General features: G+C 46.4%; 1 protein-coding gene across 1 annotated transcript in view; it reads right to left on the bottom strand.

The window, feature by feature from the left end:
• Positions 1-25357, bottom strand: part of LOC115116087 (sodium/potassium-transporting ATPase subunit beta-1-interacting protein 4-like) — a 131080-nt gene that overhangs the window by 45660 nt on the left and 60063 nt on the right. The window contains exons 2-4 of the mRNA XM_065006127.1: positions 24713-24850; positions 17752-17832; positions 11279-11476 (exon numbers count right to left, since the gene is read on the bottom strand). Coding sequence (XP_064862199.1) covers positions 11279-11476; positions 17752-17832; positions 24713-24850 — 417 coding nt within the window. The remainder of the gene's footprint in view (positions 1-11278; positions 11477-17751; positions 17833-24712; positions 24851-25357) is intronic.

Genomic DNA, 25357 nt, shown 5'->3' with positions numbered 1-25357 from the left:
GAATATTTTGTGAGGACCAGCCAAAATAGAGCATACAGGTTGCAGTGGTGGGTAGTATATGGGGCTTTGGTGACAAAACGGATGGCACTGTGATAGACTGCATCCAATTTGCTGAGTAGTGTTGGAGGCTATTTTGTAAATGACATCGCCGAAGTCAAGGATCGGTAGGATAGTCAGTTTTATGAGGGTATGTTTGGCAGCATGAGTGAATGAGGCTTTGTTGCGAAATAGGAAGCCGATTCTAGATTTAATTTTGGATTGGAGATGCTTAATGTGAGTCTGGAAGGAGAGTTTACAGTCTAGCCAGACACCCAGGTATTTAATGTGACCCCTTTTACCCACACGGATATATATTCGCTCTCTCTGTCCTGTCCTGTGGCTCTGTTGGTGAACAGAGGCCTAGGACCAACTTGCTTAGCGGACTTTTCTCCAGATTAATCTCTCTGTAGGTGATGGCTTTGTTATGGAAGGTTTGAACTTCCTTTTAAGTGGTTGTAGAATTTAACGTCTCTTTTCTGGATTTGGATAATTAGTGGGTATCGGCCTAACTCTGCTCTGCATGCATTATTTAGCATTTTACGTTGTACATGTCACATTTTATGTTCCCTTTGATGGCATAGAAGGCCCTTCTTGCCTTGTCACTCAGATCTTCACAGCTTTTTGAAGGTTACCTTTGGCGCTGATGTTTAGGCCGAGGTATGTATAGTTTTTTTGTGCTTTAGGGTAACGGTGTCTAGATGGAATTTGTATTTGTGCTGTCTCTCTCTCTGTCATGGTTCCTCTTGGCACCAGAGGGCGCAGAGATCGCACTAAAGACTTTTATTGGACTCTGGTGTGTCTTATTATTTCATGAATGTGTCCCTGTTAAAAGAGGTGTGTTTTCTGTGGTCTTTTGCAGAAGCTTGAATTGTTTACCGCGTTGGTTCGTTTCCTGAGTGAGTTTTTGAGACTGATACCCCAACTACACCGCTCGCGTTGCAAAATACATTAAGAAATCTATGTTATTCAATCATTGCACCCACACTGCTCGCCCTCGTCAACGAGCGCCTGCATTCCCAAGGGCTAAAATAGAAGTCCTTTCTATTTCTGATGCAGATCACGCTGCAAGTCCTGGCTCTCCCATCTACTCATTGGTTTATAGAAGCAGGTACCCATGTGCCATCCCCTCATTGGTTATACCCACGTGGGTGATTGAAAGATGAACTGTGTTGACGGTCGCCGTGGTAATAATATGAAAGTTTAGATGCCAATCACCATATAAGTTCAAAGATTTTAAAAAGCCTGGAAGGTGGAGAAATGACTAGAAATGATTCAGTTGACTGTTTTATGTGTGGATTAATTGTCGGAGCAGAGGACCTTGTGCATTTCAGATAAAATAACAACTCGATGTTTATATCCCAGGACAAATTAGCTAGCAACAGCAAGCTAGCTAAATAGGCCATAAATGTTTAATGCTTTTCGACCTGTCCCCAAATTAATGTAATTGGTTCAGAGTTTGTTTTGATATTTTAACCTGCGTGTCGTGATCAGCATGGGTAACGGCGGTGTGGGAACAGCTAACATCTTGCAGATCCACCCAGTAGCCTTCACAGCCGAGCTACAACAAGTCTTCGACCACCCAGACAGCGGACGAGAAGCGGCCAGCCGACTGTTCAACCTCCGCCAAGGGGCCAGACCAATGGCTGACTTCGCCATTGAGTTCCTCACCCTCGCCGCCGAGAGTGGGTGGAATACGGAGGCCACTTTCCATCAGGGTCTAACTCCATCAAAGATTAACTGGCCGATCTGGAACTAGGAGAGGACATTGAGTCCCTGATAATGCAGGAAATCAGGCTGGACAACCGCATCCGGTAATGGGTGAGACGGGGCCATTTTGACACCACTCCAGCATTCCAGTATTCTGAGCACCCCGAGCCCTGCATGGAGAATCCCATGCAGCTGGGTCGCACATGCCTGGGCCCATAGGAGCGTTACAGGCGCATGCGCGAAGGCTGCTGCCTCTACGGCGGAGGTCTTGGCCATCTTCGTGCTACCTGCCCAGAGCTGACGGGAAACCCCAGGGCTCGCCAGGACAGGGGGAGACCCTGATAAGCTGTTCATTTACCTCCCGGCTACCCAGTCACCGTCTGTTACTACCTGTAAACCTCTACTGGGACAACCGTCAGCACCAGATTCAAGCCTTTGTGGACTCCGGGGCCGCAGATCATTTAATTGATCAAAACTTCGCCAGAGAGTTACAGATCCCCTGCATGAAATGTCCCATCCCTCTGCAGATTCAAGCCCTCGATGGACGCCCCATTGGCTCCTTTCAGGTGGAATATCAGATCAAGCCCATGCTACTGCAGGTTGGGGTGAACCACTCTGACACCTTCTGGACTGGGCAAGGACTGCCACCAAGACCACCAAGAGTCTCGCCGTGCCGTACTGCATCCCTTGAAGACCAAGACTTTTCCGCTCTCCCTCCCAAATACTTCGACCTCTGGGAGGACTTCAGTGAGAGGCAGGTCTCCACCCTTCCCCCTCATTGTCCTTATGACTGTGCCATAGAATTCCTACCCAGCACCACACTTCCCCGTGGTCGTCTGTACTCCATCTCGACCCCTGAAGCAGCAATTATGGACAATTACATCCGGGAGTCACTGGAGGCAGGTTTCATTCGCCCCTCTACAACGCCTCCGCAACGCTTACAATCTGGTGAGAATCAGCGAGGGAGATGAGTGGAAGACTGCCTTTAACACCCCTAGTGGCCACTATGAGTATTTAGTCATGCCCTTCGGATTTTCGAACTCACCAGCAGTCTTTCAAGCTGTGGTCAATGACACCCTGAGGGATATGTTGAATCGGTTCATCTTTGTTTACATCAACGACATCCTGATCCTCCAAGACCCTTCCGGAACACATACTGCACGTCCGCCTAGTCCTGAGAACACTCCTGCAGAGTCTACTATATGTCATGATAGAGAAGTGCGAGTTCCACGTATCCCAGGTTTCCTTCCTGGGTCACATTATCTCTACCGCAGGCATCCAAATGGACCCTGTAAAGATTGAGGCGGTCGCTGACTGGTCCCGTCTCACCTCACTCAAGCAGGTCCAGCGGTTCCTCGGGTTTGCCAATTTTTACAGGCGTTTTATACACAACTTTGGTGCAGTGGCAGCGCCTCTCACCGTCCTATCTCGCATGTCCCAGATCCATTTTGCTGGACCCCCGAGGCTGACAGGGCATTCATTGAGCTCAAGGGACTTTTCACCTCTGGACCCATCCTCGTTCATCTTGATCCAACTCGTCCCTTTGTGGTGGAGGTGGACACTGGAGCAGGGCGGTCCTTTCACAGTGGAACGAGGGGGACAAGTAACTGCACCCATGCGCCGTTCTCTCCAAGCAGTTAACACCAGCGGAACACAACTACGATGTAGGAAACCGGGAGCTCCTGGCAGATAAGTGGGCTCTTGAGGGGTGGAGACACTGGTTGGAGGGAGCACCTCATCCTTTTGTGATCTGGAAGGACCATAAGAATTTGGTTTCCGTTCAAGAATGGAGACCACGGTCCGACAAGCCCAGACCCGATAACCTGAGCCCGGCGGGGGACCCATTAACAGACTTTACATTCTGCGATCAGCCCATGTCCTGAGTACTGCAATGGGAACACTCCTCTAAATTAACTGGGCATCCAGGAGTTAATTGGACATTGGTGTTCCTGAGGCGGAAATTATGGTGTCCCAACATGATGGAGGATGTGAGATCCTTGTTGCGGCCTGTTCCATCTGTCCCTAAAGCAAGACTTCACGTCAGCTGGGTTGCTCCAACCTCTGCCCATCCCCAGGAGGAACTGGTCTCATCTGTCTGTAGACTTTACCTCCATCTCAAGGACTTACCACTATCCTGGTGGTCGTAGATCGGTTCTCCAAGGCAGCCCATTTCATCGTTTTACACAAGTTGCCTTCAGTGAAGGAGACTGCTGAGCTCATGATTATCCATGTCTTTCGACTACACAGACTTCCCCAGGACATTGTCTCAGATCGTGGAACCCAGTTCGTAGCAAGGTATTCTGTTCCCTGCTGGGGACATCGGTGAGTGTCTCCCAGGGGTTCCAATCTTAGTCGAATGGGCAAACTGAGCGGGCCAAACAAGAGTTTTTAGAAGTTCCTCCGCTGCATTTGTCTCCACTCAGGCCAGCAACTGAAGCAAGTTCCTCATCTGGGCAGAGTATGCTCATAACACACTGCCGAACTCGTCCACTGGACTGTCACCGTTTGAGTGTCAGTTCGGGTTTCCCTCCATTTTCTGAACAAGAGGCCGAAGCGGGGGTGCCATCAGCCAAGGCGTTCATTTGACGATGTTGCCGCACATAGATCAGAGCGCGATCCTCCTTGCTCCGCTCCTCTGCCCGACACCAACATCAGGCAAACCGGCACCGAAGACCTTTTCGGCTCCTCCGACCGGGTCAACGGATGTGGCTGTCCACCTGTGATCTTCCCTTAAAAAGGTGGTCTCGCACATCAACCCAGTCGCATCAACCCAGTCACCTTTAGTCTCCAGCTTCCCAGGTTCATGAGGGTCTGTCTGTCCTTTCATGTCTCAAGCTGGTAAGGACCAGTCCATTCTCTCCACCCACACCTGCTCCTCCGCGCCCTCGACTTGTGGATGGCCGCCCGGCCTACACGGTTCGGCGTCTGGAGGCTCGGGTCCAAGTAACCCTGCAGTACCTGGTGGACTGGGAGAGCTACGGTCCCGAGGAGTGGGCGCCTGCCCGGTACATCCTGGATCCGTTTTCTTGTATGAGACTTCAAACAACTACGTGGTGGTTGTCATGGCTCCGAGGCTAGAGCCGCTCCTAGGCGGCGGGGTACAGTCATGGTTCTTCCTGACAGAGACCATGCTAGAGACTTTTATTGGACTCAGGTGTGTCTTATTATTTCATGATTGTGTGTCTGTTAAAATAGGTGTTTTCCGTTGTTCTTTGCAGAAGCTTGAATTGTTTACCGTGTGCATTTGTTTCCTGAGTGAGTTTGAGCCTTTCCAGTGTACTGTGATCCTGTGGCTACTGTTTCTCAGTCTTATGTTTATCCTTAACCACTGATTCCTCATCTGGTCTCTTATCTGCACCTGGGTCCAAACTTATCACATCTCTCTCTATACCCTTCTGTCCCTCCCTCCCTCCCCACCCCCCACGGCCTCTCTGATGTTTAACTGATCCTTTTTTGGGTGAAAAATTCTCTGTTCCCCTAAAAATAGATGAACAGTAAAGCTCTCTGTTGAGACTCTTTGGGGATTAATATGAGGCAGTCGTGTTTTTGTTATGCTATCTGAATAGCATGTCACTGACTCTCCAAAGCCCAGCTAGAGACAAAATGATCTATCCTCCTTCCCCCTCTTTCTCTCCAATCTTTTCCTCTCTTCTCTCTTCTCCTTCCACCATTTCCCTTCATCCCTTTTTCTATTCCTCTCTCGCTTTAGCTAGAATAAACAGATGTATACATGTTTTAATACTGATATATACTGAGCTTTAATGCAGCATGTGTTATCAACAGTGTATTACTGCTTCAGTGGTGGAACAAGCTTCACAAACTACACTCCTGCTAACATTTCACACAGGCTTTTCATTAGTGGTTGAAAGCTTCTTTATTTGATGGTCTCATCTACATAAAAGGGACACACGCCTAACACCAGTAGCATAACACACACACAACAGCAGAGTGTCAGAGTGCAAACACAGGCCTCCAGATACAGCTGTCACACAGACAGACTCCCAACAGCAGCTATATCACTCCTTCATACAGCTGGCTGTTTACTGTAGACATCTGAGTCAAGGGCCTCTCACACACACACACACACACACACCTTCATACCCGTGCATACCCGCCTAGAGCAGTAATAGGGGTCACTCCATCGCGGGCCTCTCGTGTGAACTCCTCAATCATCCAGTGACAAACATTCATCAATCAGCCACACAGGGATAGAGGAGGAAAAAAGGGGGTAGCTTTCCATCACTTGAAACATCCACCAACCAGTGTTAAGGTGGGAACAGAAAGCCAAGGAACACCACACACACAGCTCAGCAGGGCTTAAGGGTAGCAGACTACACTTATATTAGGATCATAATACTTGTGTGAGTGTGAGTGTGAGTGTGTGTGTGTGTGTGTGTGTGTGTGTGTGTGTGTGTGTATAAATCGTGAGAGGGAGGGAGTGTGTGTGTGTGTGTGTGTGTGTGTATAAATCGTGAGAGGGAGGGAGTGTGTGACAACTCTCTGGTGCTGTATACTGGTCATGTAGGAGATGGTGTGTTTATAACCAGTGTAAACTGACACACACTATTCCAGTATTCCTTTGTTCCACATTAGTCCCACACTACCAGGGTGATAGACCACCACAGTCTTATATCAATATATTTGTATTAGCTTTATAAAAATGACACGTACACACACAAAATCCTACCCTATTCCACATGTTCCCTCAGAGAGCGAGAAAAAATGGTCTCCCTTTTTTTCTCTCTCCTTCCCTCCCTCTCCCTCCTTCCCCCACTCTCTCTCCTAACTACCCTGACCTTTTCTCTCCCATCTCTGGAGGAAAGTTATCTTCTCATATACATTGTTTATGTAACAGATGATGTATGGAGACAGGGGGAGGACAACAGGAGGAGAGAAACATAGAAAGAGAGAAAGTGAGAAGAGATGCTCTGGGGTAGAGGAGAGGGAGAGCCTGTGTTGATCATCTATAGGAACCCCAGAGAGAGCGAGAGAGAAAGAGAGAGAGATGATGATGAAAGATATATCTCTTCCTCTCTTTCTGTACAGTATCCTCCCCTCTTCACCTCCTCCAGTCACATCAAAAACATGAAGAATGTAACTGGTAGGACAAGAGCACTAACTGCCTCCAGTATTGGTCAGTACTCAAATTATTCATCATAATGAACCATTCTCCTCCCAGGCTAAATATTTAATGGGCTTTCCAGGGTGACCTTGTACAGTCCACACAAAGACAAAGGAAAACACCCCTCCCTCTCCTCTCCCTCACTTCCCTCCTCTTTAACAATCAAGGAAAGAGAGGAAAACCAAAACAACTCAGTGAGATTTTATAGACTCAATCTCCCTCTCCCAGAGAGAGCTGTTCCCACGGTGACAGGATAGAATGCCTGGAGGACAATACCATCTTAGTACAAAGCGCGGGTGGGGGGGATTCGGGTGGTGAATGGTAGAACCAAAGCCTGAGGTCCAGCATGAGATAAAGAAGGATTAGACAGAGTTTCTGTCATTAAAGAAAGGAGGCTGTGGGCTGCTGTTGGAGTCAACCATTTGAAACATTTCATTGAAAGTTGTTCTATTTGGCTCCCAGAGCAAATATAGCCTGATGACTGATCATTGTCTAATCCTTCTTCATCTGTTATAGCCTGAGGTAAGGAGTAGTACATCATTTCAGAACACAGGCCACAGGACTCTACACTGATGTATTTTCCCAAGGAGCTTTAGTGGAGAGGATTAAGTAGAAGTTACCCCTAAACACTCATACAGGGTCACCGCCCTAATGGTTAAGATTTGGATCGGGGGAGTGAGGGTAATCTGATCCTAGACCTGTGTTGGAGGGCAAATTCTACCTTGATTGTCGATGGGGCAATGTGAATGGGATAGTGCCTCGGGTGAGAACCATGAGCACCTCTACCTATTAATGTAATCATGACTAATCTCCCCTCTAGAGGGCCTGTGAAAACATGACATTTACATTACATTTAAGTCATTTAGCAGACGCTCTTATCCAGAGCGACTTACAAATTGGTGCTTTCACTTATGACTATGCGCATGTGCGTGCATGAGTGATTGGGAGTGTCCTAAACCCCTCTACACTACATTCCCACACACAGAGTAGTGGAAGAATGAGAGAATGAGACACTCACGATTTATGAATTGTTTGGATGGCTGACCATCTGTGAGCTAACACATAGGTCAAACACACCATACCTGTGGCTTTCTCCGGGGTGGGACCTTCTCAGACACCGTTGGAGGCATGAAGACAGATGAAAACGTGAAATCGACTAAATTAATGTTACTGTGTGAATTAAATTGTCATGTTTGTATTGTTTCAAGAGTTCATAAAGAGATACACATAAAGAGATGTCCTGTTTTATTTGATTCGTCAAAGAGCAGCAGCTCCTATCATTTGAATTGAGTTGATTAGATTAGAACCCGGCTGTGTTTTCCTGTCTTTTGTTTTTATTAGCAAAGTGCAAAGAAATGTTCGTTCAGGTTTTGGGCGAGTTTCTGCTTGAATTTTTTTTAAAGGAAAATGAATTTGTTCATACTTTGAGAACTTGTTACCAAGCTACCGTGTGTATCTCTTAGAGATCATTCTGAACTGAAGACGTGTGTATCCACTTTAAGTCTTAGTCTATTGGTGATAGTCATTTACTCTGAGCAGTCTGTAATGTATCATGTAGTTCATGTACAATGGAATTGTTTGAGCATTAATTCTTTCATGACTAATTATATTAGTTGAATTGAGTAAATGCATTCCTCGTTTTACAGAGTAGTTCTTTGATTGACTACACGTTCATCATTTAGCAGGTCTATTGGTAGTTGTCATATACACTCCATGTGCTTGGGTGCCACCTTGACATCTCCGATCTGCTTGCCTCAATAAATTAATGCTAGAACATTGGTTACCAGAATGAGCTATTTGTATCTCTTAATAATTGCATAAGATGCAAGTTAGACACATGTTCATTATAGCCATACTACATGGTGATGAGAGGCTCGGTACCTTGGCCAGATCCTCTAGAGACAGGGCCTGTTGCATTTACTCACATAATATTGGAGTCAGATTGATAAATGTAGTTTATATATATATATATATACAGTATATATTAAATAGTGACCCGTCCTCAGACGATGGGGATTTCTACACCCCTACACAGCAGTCCCCCTGAGCAGCATGATTCACTAGGCAAGGTAGGGCCCATCGTTCGAGGGTCGCTGTCATTCCTAGAAAGGTCAGAGTTACGAAATCATCTACTGGATGGGCTGTAAATTGCACATCAGATTGTATTATAGTAGATTACATTCACTTACAAGTGTCCCTGCTATTGGACAGTTTAAGGATAGCTGTATCTCTGCCCTGTCTTGCTATAGCAAGGCTTCACAGTCACCTAAAACAGAACCTGGCATGCCACTATCTCAGAGATGACGTCCTAGTTGATGGAGGTATCGGCCCAGGACCAAAATCACTGCTCTACCATTGGATTATAATCATTCAGGGAGCTACACATCTCCCTGAATGATCTATGTTGTGTGTGTGCTTGTGTCTGTTGTGTTTTCAACAGGGTGGTTGATGATATTGCTTTATGATTACAGTGTTTCAACAAGCTCACAAAGCATGGCTCGCCCAGCCGAAACAACACAGATCTATATTTCATTCAGCGAGATAAAGAGAGGGAGGGAGAAAGATAAAGCACGACACGGGCAGAGGGAGAGAGAGAGAGAGAGAGAGAGAGAGAGAGAGAGCATGAGAGGACAAAAGAGGGAGAGAGGGAGAACGAGAGGACGAGAGAGGGAGAGAGGGAGCACGACAGGGTCCGAGGGAGGGAGAGAGAGAGAGAGAGAACGACAGGGTCCGAGGGAGAGAGAACGACAGGGTGAGGGAGGGAGAGAGAGAGAGAACGACAGGGTGCGAGGGAGGGAGAGAGAGAGAGAACGACAGGGTGCGAGGGAGGGAGAGAGAGAGAGAACGACAGGGGCGAGGGAGGGAGAGAGAGAGAGAGAGCACGACAGGGGCCGAGGGAGGGAGGGAGAGAGAGAGAGCACGACAGGGTGCGAGGGAGGGAGAGAGAGAGAACGACAGGGTTCGAGGGAGGGAGAGAGAGAGAGAACGACAGGGTTCGAGGGAGGGAGAGAGAGAGAGAACGACAGGGAGCGAGGGAGGGAGAGAGAGAGAGAGAACGACAGGGTCCGATGGTGGGAGAGAGAGAGAGAACGACAGGGTCCGATGGTGGGAGAGAGAGAGAGAACGACAGGGTGCGAGGGAGGGAGAGAGAGAGAGAGAACGACAGGGTGCGAGGGAGGGAGAGAGAGAGAACGTCAGGGTCCGATGGTGGGAGAGAGAGAGAGAACGACAGGGTTCGAGGGAGGGAGAGAGAGAACGACAGGGTCCGATGGTGGGAGAGAGAGAGAACGACAGGGTGCGAGGGAGGGAGAGAGAGAGAGAACGACAGGGTTCGAGGGATGGTGGGAGAGAGAGAGAGAACGACAGGGTTCGAGGGAGGGAGAGAGAGAGAGAGAGAGAACGACAGGGTGCGAGGGAGTGAGAGAGAGAACGACAGGGTCCGATGGGGAGAGAGAGAGAACGACAGGGTTTGAGGGAGGGAGAGAGAGAGAGAGAGAGCACGACAGGGGACGAGGGAGAGGGAGAGAGAGAGAGCACGACAGGGGCCGAGGGAGGGAGAGAGAGAGAGAATGACAGGGTTCGAGGGAGGGAGAGAGAGAGAGAATGACAGGGTTCGAGGGAGGGAGGGAGAGAGAGAGAGCACGACAGGTCCGATGGTGGGAGAGAGAGAGAGAACAACAGGGTTCGAGGGAGGGAGGGAGGGAGGGAGGGAGAGAGAGAGAGAGAACGACAGGGTGCGAGGGAGGGAGAGAGAGAGAGAACGACAGGGGCCGAGGGAGGGAGAGAGAGAGAGCACGACAGGGGCCGAGGGAGGGAGAGAGAGAGAGCACGACAGGGGCCGAGGGAGGGAGAGAGAGAGAGAGCACGACAGGGGCCAAAGGAGGGAGGGAGAGAGAGAGAGCACGACAGGGGCCGAGGGAGGGAGGGAGAGAGAGAGAGAGAGCACGACAGGGTCCGAGGGAGGGAGAGAGAGAGAACGACAGGGGCCGAGGGAGGGAGAGAGAGAGAGCACGACAGGGGCCGAGGGAGGGAGAGAGAGAGCACGACTGGGGCCGAGGGAGGGAGAGAGAGGGAGCACGACAGGGGCCGAGGGAAGGAGAGAGAGAGCACGAGAGGCCGAGAGAGGGAGAGAGAGCACTACAGGGGCTGAGAGAGAGAGAGCACGACAGGGGCTGAGAGAGAGAGCATGACAGGGGCGAGGGAGGGAAAGAGCACAAGAGGCAGAGGGAGGGAGAGAGAGACAAACTAATAACAACTGGGTCTATAGAGAACAAATCACTCTCCAATATCTCTACCAATAACCCAAACACAGGGGGCCATTACAATCACAGTGACTAGACTTCCACTGTGAGAGACACGACCGGTGATGTTGTCTGTGTGTGTGTATAAAGGTATAACACCACTACTCACAGCGATGAGGATCTGTGTTCCACTGTGTAGGACCTCTATGTACTGGTACTCCATGAGACAGCCCATGACAGAGATGTAGGACTGGCTGTCCACGGTGCCCACCCCTGGCTGGGTCATTTCTCTCCTCACACACCCTGGACCGTGTTCCCTCCACCACGAGTGGTGAGCCGAGATGTTAAACGTCAGCAGGTCACTGTCCTGTAACAAGAGGTTGAATACACACATTAACATGTAACAAAATATACACAGACAAACACACATTTGTAAATAGACAAACACACACATGGACCTACACAAACACACACACAAACGTCAATCAATACTCCAATACAGCAATCTAACCCCACAGCTGCCCTGCAGTCAGAAGGTCTAACTGAGAAGCTCCCTTTCAACACTGTCATTGTTATTCACTCACAGACCCTAAGGCACAAATCAACCCTCCACGTGACTAGATCCAAGGTTCATTTACAGGGAGGGATCACTGTTGGGTTGTGTGTGTGTGTATGTACTATCATTACAGGGTTTGAATGAGTCATGAGGTGTGTGTGTATGTAGGTGCATAGTGGATTTGGTTGGGGCCAGAATAAGATTCAGTGTGTGTGTGTGTGTGTGTGTGTGTGTCGTCCATTAGCTGTCTACCCTCCTGGCCAATATATTCAGTGTTGGGAGGGAAGGCTCCATCTGTTGTGTTGCAGCCCAGCCCCAGCCCCCAGCAGCTGGTCTCTACATGCCTCATTATACGAGCCGAGAACAGACTGAGCTGGGGCCCACCACACACACACACACACACACACCTCTGTCCCCAAACAACCACAGATCCAACTATTTTGACATGAATATTCATTTTCACAGATCAATGTAGATCCCCATCACTGAGTGAGTCCATCTGGGTGTGACGAAGAGGCAGAGAGCTGATCAACAGAGGACAGGGAGGCAATGGACAAAGGAGAGGAGTGGAGGAGGAGGGGTCAGGCCAGGGTGCGACAGGAAAGAAGGGAGAGAGAAAATGAGGGAGGGGATAGAATGAGAAGAGCGTGGAGGAGGACAAATGTAGGCTGAATGAGACAAGGACAAAGAGAATAGATGGAGAGAGTAAAATAGAAGTGGACAGAGGGGAGAAAAGAGAAGAGGAGTCAGGAGGGGGAAGAGTAAAGGACGAAGTGATGGATGTGGAGGTGACAGCACACACATACTGTACCTTTCTTTGTCCAGATGAACAACTCATCTGCTAAAATAATCCCTGGGAGAGCAGTGGAGAAACCCCACTGGATGGTGCAAAGTGTGTGTGTGTGTGTGTGTGTGTGTGTGTGTGTGTGTGTTGTGTGTGTGTGTGCTTTGAAGGCAGGGGTGATAGGTTTCAGTGGGTGAAACAGACAGCTTGATCCTTGGAGAGAGATGGGTCAGTATAGTGTGTGTGTGTGTGTGTGTGTGCTTTGAAGGCAGGGGTGATAGGTTTCAGTGGGTGAAACAGACAGCTTGATCCTTGGAGAGAGATGGGTCAGTATAGTGTGTGTGTGTGTGTGTGTGTGTGTGTGTGTGTGTGTGTGTGTGTGTGTGTGTGCTTTGAAGGCAGGGGTGATAGGTTTCAGTGGGTGAAACAGACAGCTTGATCCTTGGAGAGAGATGGGTCAGTATAGTGTGTGTGAGATCTCGATATAGTGAAAATGACTGTAGTATACAAAGGTAAATCAAACCACTCTTTCACATCTTCTGGCATGTTTAATTACAACGTCGTTACCTCTTAGCAGTGTGAGCTTTGACACAATACAATCTAAGACACTAACTGGCTAAAATGTTGGGTATACCATACAAAGACACATTTCCTGAGACACACTCATGCACACACACAGACTGTTCATAGCCCATAAGATTGGGAGTAGGCATATTAGTATGTGACAGAGTGTTTTCGGTGTTAGCCCTCTTATTGGATGAGGAGCTGATTTAACCCCTCGTAACCTGACTGTTACTCCACATGAGACAGATTGGACACCCGGGGTTAACCCTGGACATGGGTGGAACAGTGTCATGAGAACTAGGGAAAATATAGCGGACTAGTAGCAACCTTACACATGGCAGCATGAAAACAGAATGAGCAGTTAACTACAGTCTCTCTCTAACACACAATTCAGATATGATCAAACAGTCTCAGCACTCAGATCACACTTCTCACTTCTGGGAGTAGAAAGGGAAATGACCAAAATCCCAAACGCAACACTCTGTCGGCACGGAAACAGAGACTCAGGAGACCTGTCAGGGTGTGTGTATGTGGTAGCGGGGCATCTTCCTGAGGCTGAGCCCTCTACTCTCTGAACCCTGACACTGAGAATCTTGGAATATGTTTTCCACCACCTGGCTCCCACCTCCCTAGGATGACCACATGTTTTATTCAATGACACATAAATATATAGACATATCGTATCTCAAAATGGTGGAAGATACACACAAGTCATGGGAGCTCCAAAATTGAGGTAGTTGCCTTGTAGTTGCCCTGTAGTGTAGTTGACCTGTAGTGTAGTTGCATTGGTGTGAAATTGCCCTGTAGTATAGTTGGCCTGTAGTGTAGTTGACCTTTATTTGACCTATACTTGACCTGTACTGTAGTTGACCTGTAGTGTAGTTGACCTGTAGTGTAGTTGACTTGTGAGTCAGAGAGAATAGGGCCTACCTTGGTCAACTACTGTAGTTGATCTGTAGTGTAGTTGACCAGTAGTGTAGTTGACCTGTAGTGTAGTTGACTTGTGAGTCAGAGCGAATAAGGCCTACCTTGGTCAACTACTGTAGTTGACCTGTAGTGTAGTTGACCAGTAGTGTAGTTGACCTGTAGTGTAGTTGACCAGTAGTGTAGTTGATCTGTAGTGTAGTTGACTTGTGAGTCAGAGCGAATAAGGCCTACCTTGGTCAACTACTGTAGTTGACCTGTAGTGTAGTTGACTTGTGAGTCAGAGCGAATAGGGCCTACCTTGGTAAACTACTGTAGTTGACCTGTTGTGTAGTTGACTTGTGAGTCAGAGAGAATAGGGCCTACCTTGGTCAACTACTGTAGTTGACCTGTAGTGTAGTTGACCAGTAGTGTAGTTGACCTGTAGTGTAGTTGACTTGTGAGTCAGAGCGAATAGGGCCTACCTTGGTCAACTACTGTAGTTGACCTGTAGTGTAGTTGACTTGTGAGTCAGAGCGAATAGGGCCTACCTTGGTCAACTACTGTAGTTGACCTGTAGTGTAGTTGACCAGTAGTGTAGTTGACCTGTAGTGTAGTTGACTTGTGAGTCAGAGCGAATAGGGCCTACCTTGGTCAACTACTGTAGTTGACCTGTAGTGTAGTTGACTTGTGAGTCAGAGCGAATAGGGCCTACCTTGGTCAACTACTGTAGTTGACGTGTAGTGTAGTTGACCAGTAGTGTAGTTGACCAGTAGTGTAGTTGACCAGTAGTGTAGTTGACCTGTAGTGTAGTTGACTTGTGAGTCTGGTCAACTACTGTAGTTGACCTGTAGTGTAGTTGACCAGTAGTGTAGTTGACCTGTAGTGTAGTTGACCTGTAGTGTAGTTGACTTGTGAGTCAGAGAGAATAGGGCCTACCTTGGTCAACTACTGTAGTTGACCTGTAGTGTAGTTGACCAGTAGTGTAGTTGACCTGTAGAGTAGTTGACTTGTGAGTCAGAGCGAATAGTGCCTACCTTGGTCAACTACTGTAGTTGACCTGTAGTGTAGTTGACTTGTGAGTCAGAGCGAATAGGGCCTACCTTGGTCAACTACTGTAGTTGACCTGTAGTGTAGTTGACCAGTAGTGTAGTTGACCTGTAGTGTAGTTGACTTGTGAGTCAGAGCGAATAGGGCCTACCTTGGTCAACTACTGTAGTTGACCTGTAGTGTAGTTGACCAGAGAGAATAGTGGTCAGTACTGTAGTTGACCTGTAGTGTAGTTGACCAGTAGTGTAGTTGACCTGTAGTGTAGTTGACTTGTGAGTCAGAGCGAATAGGGCCTACCTTGGTCAACTACTGTAGTTGACCTGTAGTGTAGTTGACTTGTGAGTCAGAGCGAATAGGGCCTACCTTGGTCAACTACTGTAGTTGACGTGTAGTGTAGTTGACCAGTAGTGTAGTTGACCAGTAGTGTAGTTGACCTGTAGTGTAGTTGACCTGTAGTGTAGTTGACTTGTGAGTCAGAGCGAATAGGGCCTACCTTGGTCAACTACTGTAGTTGACCTGTAGTGTAGTTGACCAGTAGTGTAGTTGACCTGTAGTGTAGTTGACCTGTAGTGTAGTTGACTTGTGAGTCAGAGAGAATAGGGCCTACCTTGGTCAACTACTGTAGTTGACCTGTAGTGTAGTTGACCAGTAGTGTAGTTGACTTGTAGTGTAGTTGACTTGTGAGTCAGAGCGAATAGGGCCTACCTTGGTCAACTACTGTAGTTGACCTGTAGTGTAGTTGACTTGTGAGTCAGAGCGAATAGGGCCTACCTTGGTCAACTACTGTAGTTGACCTGTAGTGTAGTTGACTTGTGAGTCAGAGAGAATAGGGCCTACCTTGGTCAACTACTGTAGTTGACCTGTAGTGTAGTTGACCAGTAGTGTAGTTGACCTGTAGTGTAGTTGACTTGTGAGTCAGAGCGAATAGGGCCTACCTTGGTCAACTACTGTAGTTGACCTGTAGTGTAGTTGACTTGTGAGTCAGAGCGAATAGGGCCTACCTTGGTCAACTACTGTAGTTGACCTGTAGTGTAGTTGACCTGTAGTGTAGTTGACTTGTGAGTCAGAGCGAATAGGGCCTACCTTGGTCAACTACTGTAGTTGACCTGTAGTGTAGTTGACTTGTGAGTCAGAGCGAATAGGGCCTACCTTGGTCAACTACTGTAGTTGACGTGTAGTGTAGTTGACCAGTAGTGTAGTTGACCAGTAGTGTATTTGACCTGTAGTGTAGTTGACTTGTGAGTCAGAGCGAATAGGGCCTACCTTGGTCAACTACTGTAGTTGACCTATAGTGTAGTTGACCAGTAGTGTAGTTGACCTGTAGTGTAGTTGACCTGTAGTGTAGTTGACTTGTGAGTCAGAGCGAATAGGGCCTACCTTGGTCAACTACTGTAGTTGACCTGTAGTGTAGTTGACCAGTAGTGTAGTTGACCTGTAGTGTAGTTGACTTGTAAGTCAGAGCGAATAGGGCCTACCTTGGTCAACTACTGTAGTTGACCTGTAGTGTAGTTGACTTGTGAGTCAGAGCGAATAGGGCCTACCTTGGTAAACTACTGTAGTTGACCTGTTGTGTAGTTGACTTGTGAGTCAGAGAGAATAGGGCCTACCTTGGTCAACTACTGTAGTTGACCTGTAGTGTAGTTGACCAGTAGTGTAGTTGACCTGTAGTGCAGTTGACTTGTGAGTCAGAGCGAATAGGGCCTACCTTGGTCAACTACTGTAGTTGACCTGTAGTGTAGTTGACTTGTGAGTCAGAGCGAATAGGGCCTACCTTGGTCAACTACTGTAGTTGACCTGTAGTGTAGTTGACTTGTGAGTCAGAGAGAATAGGGCCTACCTTGGTCAACTACTGTAGTTGACCTGTAGTGTAGTTGACTTGTGAGTCAGAGCGAATAGGGCCTACCTTGGTCAACTACTGTAGTTGACCTGTAGTGTAGTTGACCAGTAGTGTAGTTGACCTGTAGTGTAGTTGACTTGTGAGTCAGAGCGAATAGGGCCTACCTTGGTCAACTACTGTAGTTGACCTATAGTGTAGTTGACCAGTAGTGTAGTTGACCTGTAGTGTAGTTGACCAGTAGTGTAGTTGACCAGTAGTGTAGTTGACCTGTAGTGTAGTTGACTTGTGAGTCAGAGCGAATAGGGCTTACCTTGGTCAACTACTGTAGTTGACCTATAGTGTAGTTGACCAGTAGTGTAGTTGACCTGTAGTGTAGTTGACCTGTAGTGTAGTTGACTTGTGAGTCAGAGAGAATAGGGCCTACCTTGGTCAACTACTGTAGTTGACCTGTAGTGTAGTTGACCAGTAGTGTAGTTGACCTGTAGTGTAGTTGACTTGTGAGTCAGAGCGAATAGGGCCTACCTTGGTCAACTACTGTAGTTGACCTGTAGTGTAGTTGACTTGTGAGTCAGAGCGAATAGGGCCTACCTTGGTCAACTACTGTAGCTGACCTGTAGTGTAGTTGACCAGTAGTGTAGTTGACCTGTAGTGTAGTTGACTTGTGAGTCAGAGCGAATAGGGCCTACCTTGGTCAACTACTGTAGTTGACCTGTAGTGTAGTTGACCAGTAGTGTAGTTGACCTGTAGTGTAGTTGACTTGTGAGTCAGAGCGAATAGGGCCTACCTTGGTCAACTACTGTAGTTGACTTGTGAGTCAGAGCGAATAGGGCCTACCTTGGTCAACTACTGTAGTTGACGTGTAGTGTAGTTGACCAGTAGTGTAGTTGACCAGTAGTGTAGTTGACCTGTAGTGTAGTTGACTTGTGAGTCAGAGAGAATAGGGCCTACCTTGGTCAAGTCTCCCACATCCAGGTAGTAACAAATGATGAAGACATTCCAGGCCACCCAGAGAGCCATCCACACTGTGTACTGTATAGGACACAAACACAACACCGGTTAACTACATATTAACTACATGCATGGTGGAATATATACACACTTACAGACACATGGGTTCATAAAACATCAGAACACATCATACACTGAAATAAGTCTTAAGATCTCTGTGTGAATGCTGTTATGGAACACACTCTACACTGCACTTCACTGTTCATTGATTCATGTGTAATACCCCCTCTGGCCTTCATGCTAAAGCTGCTGTTAGTCCATTAAGACTTGAAGGAGATGGGTTTTAAACCAGCTGAGGGGCATAAACAGGTCTAAGATATAATTAAATTAACAGTGTTAACAAAGGGTCTACGTTACAAACAACAAACTGAAGAAAGTGGCACACTTCATATATAAACTCCATATATGAACTCCATATATAAACCCCATATATAAACTTCATATATAAACTCCATATATGAACTCCATATATAAACCCCATATATAAACTTCATATATAAACTCCATATATGAACTCCATATATAAACCCCATATATAAACTTCATATATAAACTCCATATATGAACTCCATATATAAACTCCATATATAAACTCCATATATAAACTCCATATATGAACTCCATATATGAACTCCATATATAAACCCCATATATAAACTCCATATATGAACTCCATATATAAACCCCATATATAAACTCCATATATAAACTCCATATATAAACCCCATATATAAACTCCATATATGAACTCCATATATAAACTCCATATATAAACTCCATATATGAACTCCATATATAAACTCCATATATAAACCCCATATATAAACTTCATATATGAACTCCATATATGAACTCCATATATAAACCCCATATATGAACTCCATATATAAACTCCATATATAAACCCCATATATAAACTTCATATATGAACTCCATATATAAACTCCAAATATGAACTCCATATATGAACTCCATATATGAACTCCATATATAAACTCCATATATAAACTCCATATATGAACTCCATATATAAACTCCATATATGAACTCCATATATGAACTCCATATATAAACTCCATATATGAACTCCATATATAAACTCCATATATGAACTCCATATATAAACCCCATATATAAACTCCATATATGAACTCCATATATAAACCCCATATATAAACCCCATATATGAACTCCATATATAAACTCCATATATGAACTCCATATATGAACTCCATATATAAACTCCATATATGAACTCCATATATAAACCCCATATATAAACCCCATATATAAACTCCATATATAAACTCCATATATAAACTCCATATATAAACCCCATATATAAACTCCATATATAAACTCCATATATGAACTCCATATATAAACCCCATATATAAACCCCCATGTAATTTATTGGATTTTTACCAACGTTTCTGCATCACTGTACCTTCTTCAGGGTGATGTCATGAATACTTGAACCAGGTTATGTAGACAAACAGTGCAATTAATGTATAATCAGATCTCGCCTAACTATCTCCAATATTACGACCACCCTTATAGAGCACCAGTGGGGGTCCATGTGTAAGATTGTTTTGTCTGATTGTAGAATATGCCAACACTTTTCAGGATTGCTTTCATTTTCTCCAAACCTTTGGTGCACTTGGTGCAAAAGACGGTTGCATTGTTTTTCTTCTTTGGTTGAGATTTTAGTAATTGTACTCTTGGTTTTTGAGATTTTCATCATAGCAGCTTGGTAGACCATTCTTGAGGGGAAGGGGATGCATACGATCCGCACATAGCAAGATATTGCGATCTGTGGGCTTTGTGTATAAATTTGTGTGTAATGCATCATTCTCTTTGATGATCCATACGTCCAGGTAGTTTATTTTTCTCTCATCAGTCTGCATGGTGAATTTGAGGTTTTCAGAGCTCTCGTTTAGTAGAGTTTGGAATTAATTTAGTTCCTGCTGACTTCCTTCCCAGAGCACAAAGACACTATTCACCCCCCTTGGCATTTTTCCAATTTTGTTGCCTTACAACCTGAAATTAAAATAGATTTTTGGGGGGTTTGTGTAAATTACACAACATGCCTACCACTTTGAAGATGCAAAATATTTTTTATTGTGAAACAAACAAGAAATAAGACAAAAAACAGAAAATAACATCAAATATTCACCCCCCAAAGTCAATACTTTATAGAGCCACCTTTTGCAGCAATTACAGCTGTAAGTATCTTGGGGTATGTCTCTATAAGCTTGACACATCTAGCCACTGGGATTTTTGCCCATTCTTCAAGGCAAAACTGCTCCAGCTCCTTCAAGTTGGATGGGTTCCGCTGGTGTACAGCAATCTTTAATTCATACCACAGATTCTCAATTGGTTTGAGGTCTGGGCTTTGACTAGGCCATTCCAAGACATTTATATGTTTCCCCTTAAACCACTCGAGTGTTGCTTTAGCAGTATGCTTAGGGTCATTGTCCTGCTGGAAAGTGAACCTCCATCCCAGTCTCAAATCTCTAGAAGACAAACAGGTTTCCCTCAAGAATTTCCCTATATTTAGCTCCATCCATCATTCCTTAAATTCTGACCATTTTGCCATTCCCTGCCGATGAAAAACATCGCCACAGCATGATGCTGCCACCACCGTGCTTCACGGTGGGGATGGTGTTTTTGGGGTCATGAGAGGTGTTGGGTTTGTGCCAGACATAGCGTTTTCCTTGATGACCAAAAAGCTCAATTGTAGTCTCGTCTGACCATCTTCCATATGTTTGGGGAGTCTCCCACATGACTTTTGGCGAACACCAAACATGTTTGCTTATTTTTTTCTTTAAGCAATGGCTTCTTTCTGGCCACTCTTCCGTAAAGCTCAGCTCTCTGCAGTGTGCGCCTTAAAGTGGTCCTATGGATAGATACTCCAATCTCCGCTTTGCAGCTCCTTCAGGGTTATCTTTGGTCTCTTTGTTGCCTCTCTGATTAATGCCCTCCTTGCCTGGTCCGTGAGTTTTGGTGGGCGGCCCTCTCTTGACAGGTTTGTTGTGGTGCCATATTCTTTCCATTGTTTAATAATGGATTTAATGGTGCTCTGGGGGATGTTCAACGTTTCTGATATTTTTTTTATAACCCAACCCTGACCTGTACTTCTCCACAAATTTGTCCCGACCTGTTTAGAGAGCTCCTTGATCTTCATGGTGCCGCTTGCTTGGTGGTGCCCCTTGTTTAGTGGTGTTGCAGACTCTGGGGCCTTTCAGAACAGGTGTATATATACTGAGATCATGTGACAGATCATGTGACACTTAGATTGCACACAAGTGGACTTTATTTAACTAATTATGTCACTAAGGGGTGGGCCATGGCTACACTCAAAGTCTGACTCAAAAACGAGGTAGTTATTGGATAATACCAGTACAGTAACTTGTAAGATGCAATCTTTGGATGGAATAAGGGTAGAGTCTGAAGGAAGTGTTGCAGCACCTGCAAGCCTCCAGTGTGTGGGATGTGAGTGAATAAGCTCTCCACATCAAAAGTGGCCAGCAGGGTGCCCTCTGGTATCCTTCCTAAGCCCTCTATTAATGAGATCACGTGACTTTGACATAAGATGGGAGATTCTCAACCATCGGTTTGATGTGGTAATCCACAAATTTTGAAATGTTGGATGTCACAGAGTCAATTGCTGCTACAATGGGTCCACCTGGAAGAGGAGAAACTTGTTCGTTTAATTTAGCGACTGTATAGAAAGTTCACGGTAGTTTCTGGACTTTGTACCCACCTGCCTGACCATTCTGCCTGCCTTGACCACGAGCCTGTCTGCCACTCTGTACCCACCTGCCTGACCATTCTGCCTGCCTTGACCACGAGCCTGTCTGCCACTCTGTACCCACCTGCCTGACCATTCTGCCTGCCTTGACCACGAGCCTGTCTGCCACTCTGTACCCACCTGCCTGACCATTCTGCCTGCCTTGACCACGAGCCTGTCTGCCACTCTGTACCCACCTGCCTGACCATTCTGCCTGCCTTGACCACGAGCCTGTCTGCCACTCTGTACCCACCTGCCTGACCATTCTGCCTGCCTTGACCACGAGCCTGTCTGCCACTCTGTACCCACCTGCCTGACCATTCTGCCTGCCTTGACCACGAGCCTGTCTGCCACTCTGTACCCACCTGCCTGACCATTCTGCCTGCCTTGACCACGAGCCTGTCTGCCACTCTGAACCCACCTGCCTGACCATTCTACCTGCCTTGACCACGAGCCTGTCTGCCACTCTGAACCCACCTGCCTGACCATTCTACCTGCCTTGACCACGAGCCTGTCTGCCACTCTGTAACCACCTGCCTGACCATTCTACCTGCCTTGACCACGAGCCTGTCTGCCACTCTGTAACCACTTGCCTGACCATTCTACCTGCCTTGACCACGAGCCTGTGTGCCACTCTGAACCCACCTGCCTGACCATTCTGCCTGCCTTGACCACGAGCCTGTCTGCCACTCTGTACCCACCTGCCTGACCATTCTACCTGCCTTGACCACGAGCCTGTCTGCCACTCTGTACCCACCTACCCACCACCTTACCCTCCCTACTCATCCTAACCTAAAGACAGTAGAGAACTTACCCTCCCTACAGACATGTAACATGTTGAGTCACCAAATCCCTTCCCTTCTTTTTCAAGAACGCTGATACACAAGTATTCTTCCCTCTATCTGCTCTTTAGTTACTCTCTCCGTTCCACTCCTCTCCCTTCTCTTTTCATCCTCCCTCCATTTTCCTAAGAAAGCTGACACTATTCTTTCCTTCTTATCCCTGTATCCTCTCTTGCCTTCGGTTATCCTCCTCCCTCCGACCTCTCACACATTCCTTCCAATCTGTCTTTTCTCTCTCCCTCGCCCTTTGACTTCTTTTCCACATAAACACCCAAATTGAGCTTTGCTAAAATATTTTTTATGTCTTTGTGAATCTTTTATTGTTTGTTAGCTTCATCCATCCTATTTGAAGGAGTATTTATGTCTGAAATAAAACCCTTTTGTGGGGGAAACTCATTCTGATTGGCTGGGCCTGGCTCCCCAGTGGGTGGGCTTGGCTCCCCAGTGGGTGGGCCTGGCTCCCCAGTGGGTGGGCCTGGCTCCCCAGTGGGTGGGCCTGGCTCCCCAGTGGCTGGGCCTGGCTCCCCAGTGGCTGGGCCTGGCTCCCCAGTGGCTGGGCCTGGCTCCCCAGTGGCTGGGCCTGGCTCCCCAGTGGGTGGGCCTGGCTCCCCAGTGGGTGGGCCTGGCTCCCCAGTGGCTGGGCCTGGCTCCCCAGTGGCTGGGCCTGGCTCCCCAGTGGGTGGGCCTGGCTCCCCAGTGGGTGGGCCTATGCCCTACCAGGTCCACCCATGGCTGCACCCCTCTCCACTCATGTGAAATCCATAGATTAGGGCCTAATACATTTATTTAAATTGACTGATTTCCTTATATGAACTCTTAGTCAGTAAAATATTTTAAATGGTTGCATGTTGCATTTCGATTTTTGTTCAGTTTAGAACATTAGTGATCTTCAATCTAGAACCTTCTAGGACATTCCATTGTATTTTTTAAACCTGGTCCTGCAGTGCTACAATATGGTCAGGCATTTGTTCTTGGCTAGTACTAACACACCTAATTCAACTAATCAAGAGGTGCTGTAACCCCCTCCCCCCACCCATAACCCCTCAGATTGAACCAAATCCTAAATCCAGCTGGATTTTTGTTGAGGGTTGGCTTTAGGGTGCACTCTGAGTGTGAAATGAATGTAAGTTGAGTCATTAATTAAATGTACTTACTGATAGATTAATAGATTAAGACAACAAACAATGTGTTCAGGGAGGGGGATCATGGGAGTTTGAATAAATGGATAAACGGTTCAATACAATTTGGGCGGACAAGTGTGTACATATATGTGTGTGTACATATATGTGTGTGTTTGTGTGTGTGTGTGTGTGTGTACATATATGTGTGTGTGTGTGTGTACATATATGTGTGTGTGTTTGTGTGTGTGTGTGTACATATATGTGTGTGTGTGTGTGTGTACATATATGTGTGTGTGTGTGTGTACATATATGTGTGTGTGTGTGTGTGTGTGTGTGTGTGTGTGTGTGTGTGTGTGTGTGTACATAGATGTGTGTGTGTGTGTGTACATATATGTGTGCGTTTGTGTGTGTGTGTGTACATATATGTGTGTGTGTTTGTGTGTGTGTGTACATATATGTGTGTGTGTACATATATGTGTGTGTGTGTGTGTGTGTGTGTGTGTGTGTGTGTGTGTGTGTGTGTGTGTGTACATAGATGTGTGCGTTTGTGTGTGTGTGTGTACATATATGTGTGCGTTTGTGTGTGTGTGTGTACATATATGTGTGTGTGTGTTTGTGTGTGTACATATATGTGTGCGTTTGTGTGTGTGTGTACATATATGTGTGCGTTTGTGTGTGTGTGTGTGTACATATATGTGTGCGTTTGTGTGTGTGTGCGTACATATATGTGTGCGTTTGTGTGTGTGTGTGTACATATATGTGTGCGTTTGTGTGTGTGTGCGTACATATATGTGTGCGTTTGTGTGTGTGTGTTTACATATATGTGTGCGTTTGTGTGTGTGTGCGTACATATATGTGTGCGTTTGTGTGTGTGTGTGTACATATATGTGTGCGTTTGTGTGTGTGTGTGTACATATATGTGTGCGTTTGTGTGTGTGTGTGTACATATGTGTGTGTGTTTGTGTGTGTGTGTACATATATGTGTGCGTTTGTGTGTGTGTGTGTACATATATATGTGCGTTTGTGTGTGTGTGTGTACATATATGTGTGTGTTTGTGTGTGTGTGTGTACATATATGTGTGCGTTTATGTGTGTGTGTGTACATATATGTGTGTGTTTGTGTATATGTGCGTGTTTGTACTCACCACTACAATGTAGCGTGGTCGGTATTGTATGGTGCCGAAGAGGCCGAGGATGACGATGATGATGTGGAAGAAGTTGGCCAGGATGGGCGCCCACTGGTACCCCAGGAAGTCAAACACCTGTCTCTCCAATGCCACCAACTGCAGAGAGAGAGGCAAAAAGGGAAAGAGGGGAAAAGGGAGAGAGGGGGGAAGAGAAAGAGGAAGGGAGAAAAGGGAAGAGAGGGTTAAGAAAGACTGAACTTGGGTGATGAAGGTAAATTACATCCAAATGAGCAAGGAATATCCAAAGTACAATATAGGCAAGGTCCATTACCCAACCAACCACAATGTACAACAACAGTATCCTAAAATCCAATGTGACACCTCCATCCACATCCAAACGAAAGAATGCATCAGTGTAATCATCCATTCAGCATTTAATCAGTCTTATTTCCACCCAGCCCTGAATCACTGAATGTCACTGTGAGATGTGGCCTCGGAACACAATACTCCTCCAGCTGAGACTTTATATTGCCCAGAGGGACACAGATCTACACAAATACAGCTTTCATCCAGCTAACACAAACCCTTAGGGCCAACTTCCTGCACACACATACACTACATGACCAACTGTTTGTGGATGCCTGCTATAACAGCCTCCACTCT

Source organism: Oncorhynchus nerka, linkage group LG20 (assembly GCF_034236695.1).
Source record: "Oncorhynchus nerka isolate Pitt River linkage group LG20, Oner_Uvic_2.0, whole genome shotgun sequence".
Classification (NCBI taxonomy): Eukaryota; Metazoa; Chordata; class Actinopteri; order Salmoniformes; family Salmonidae; genus Oncorhynchus; species Oncorhynchus nerka.
Note: the sequence above shows the minus strand (reverse complement) of the source record. Positions and strands in the feature narration are given on the sequence as shown.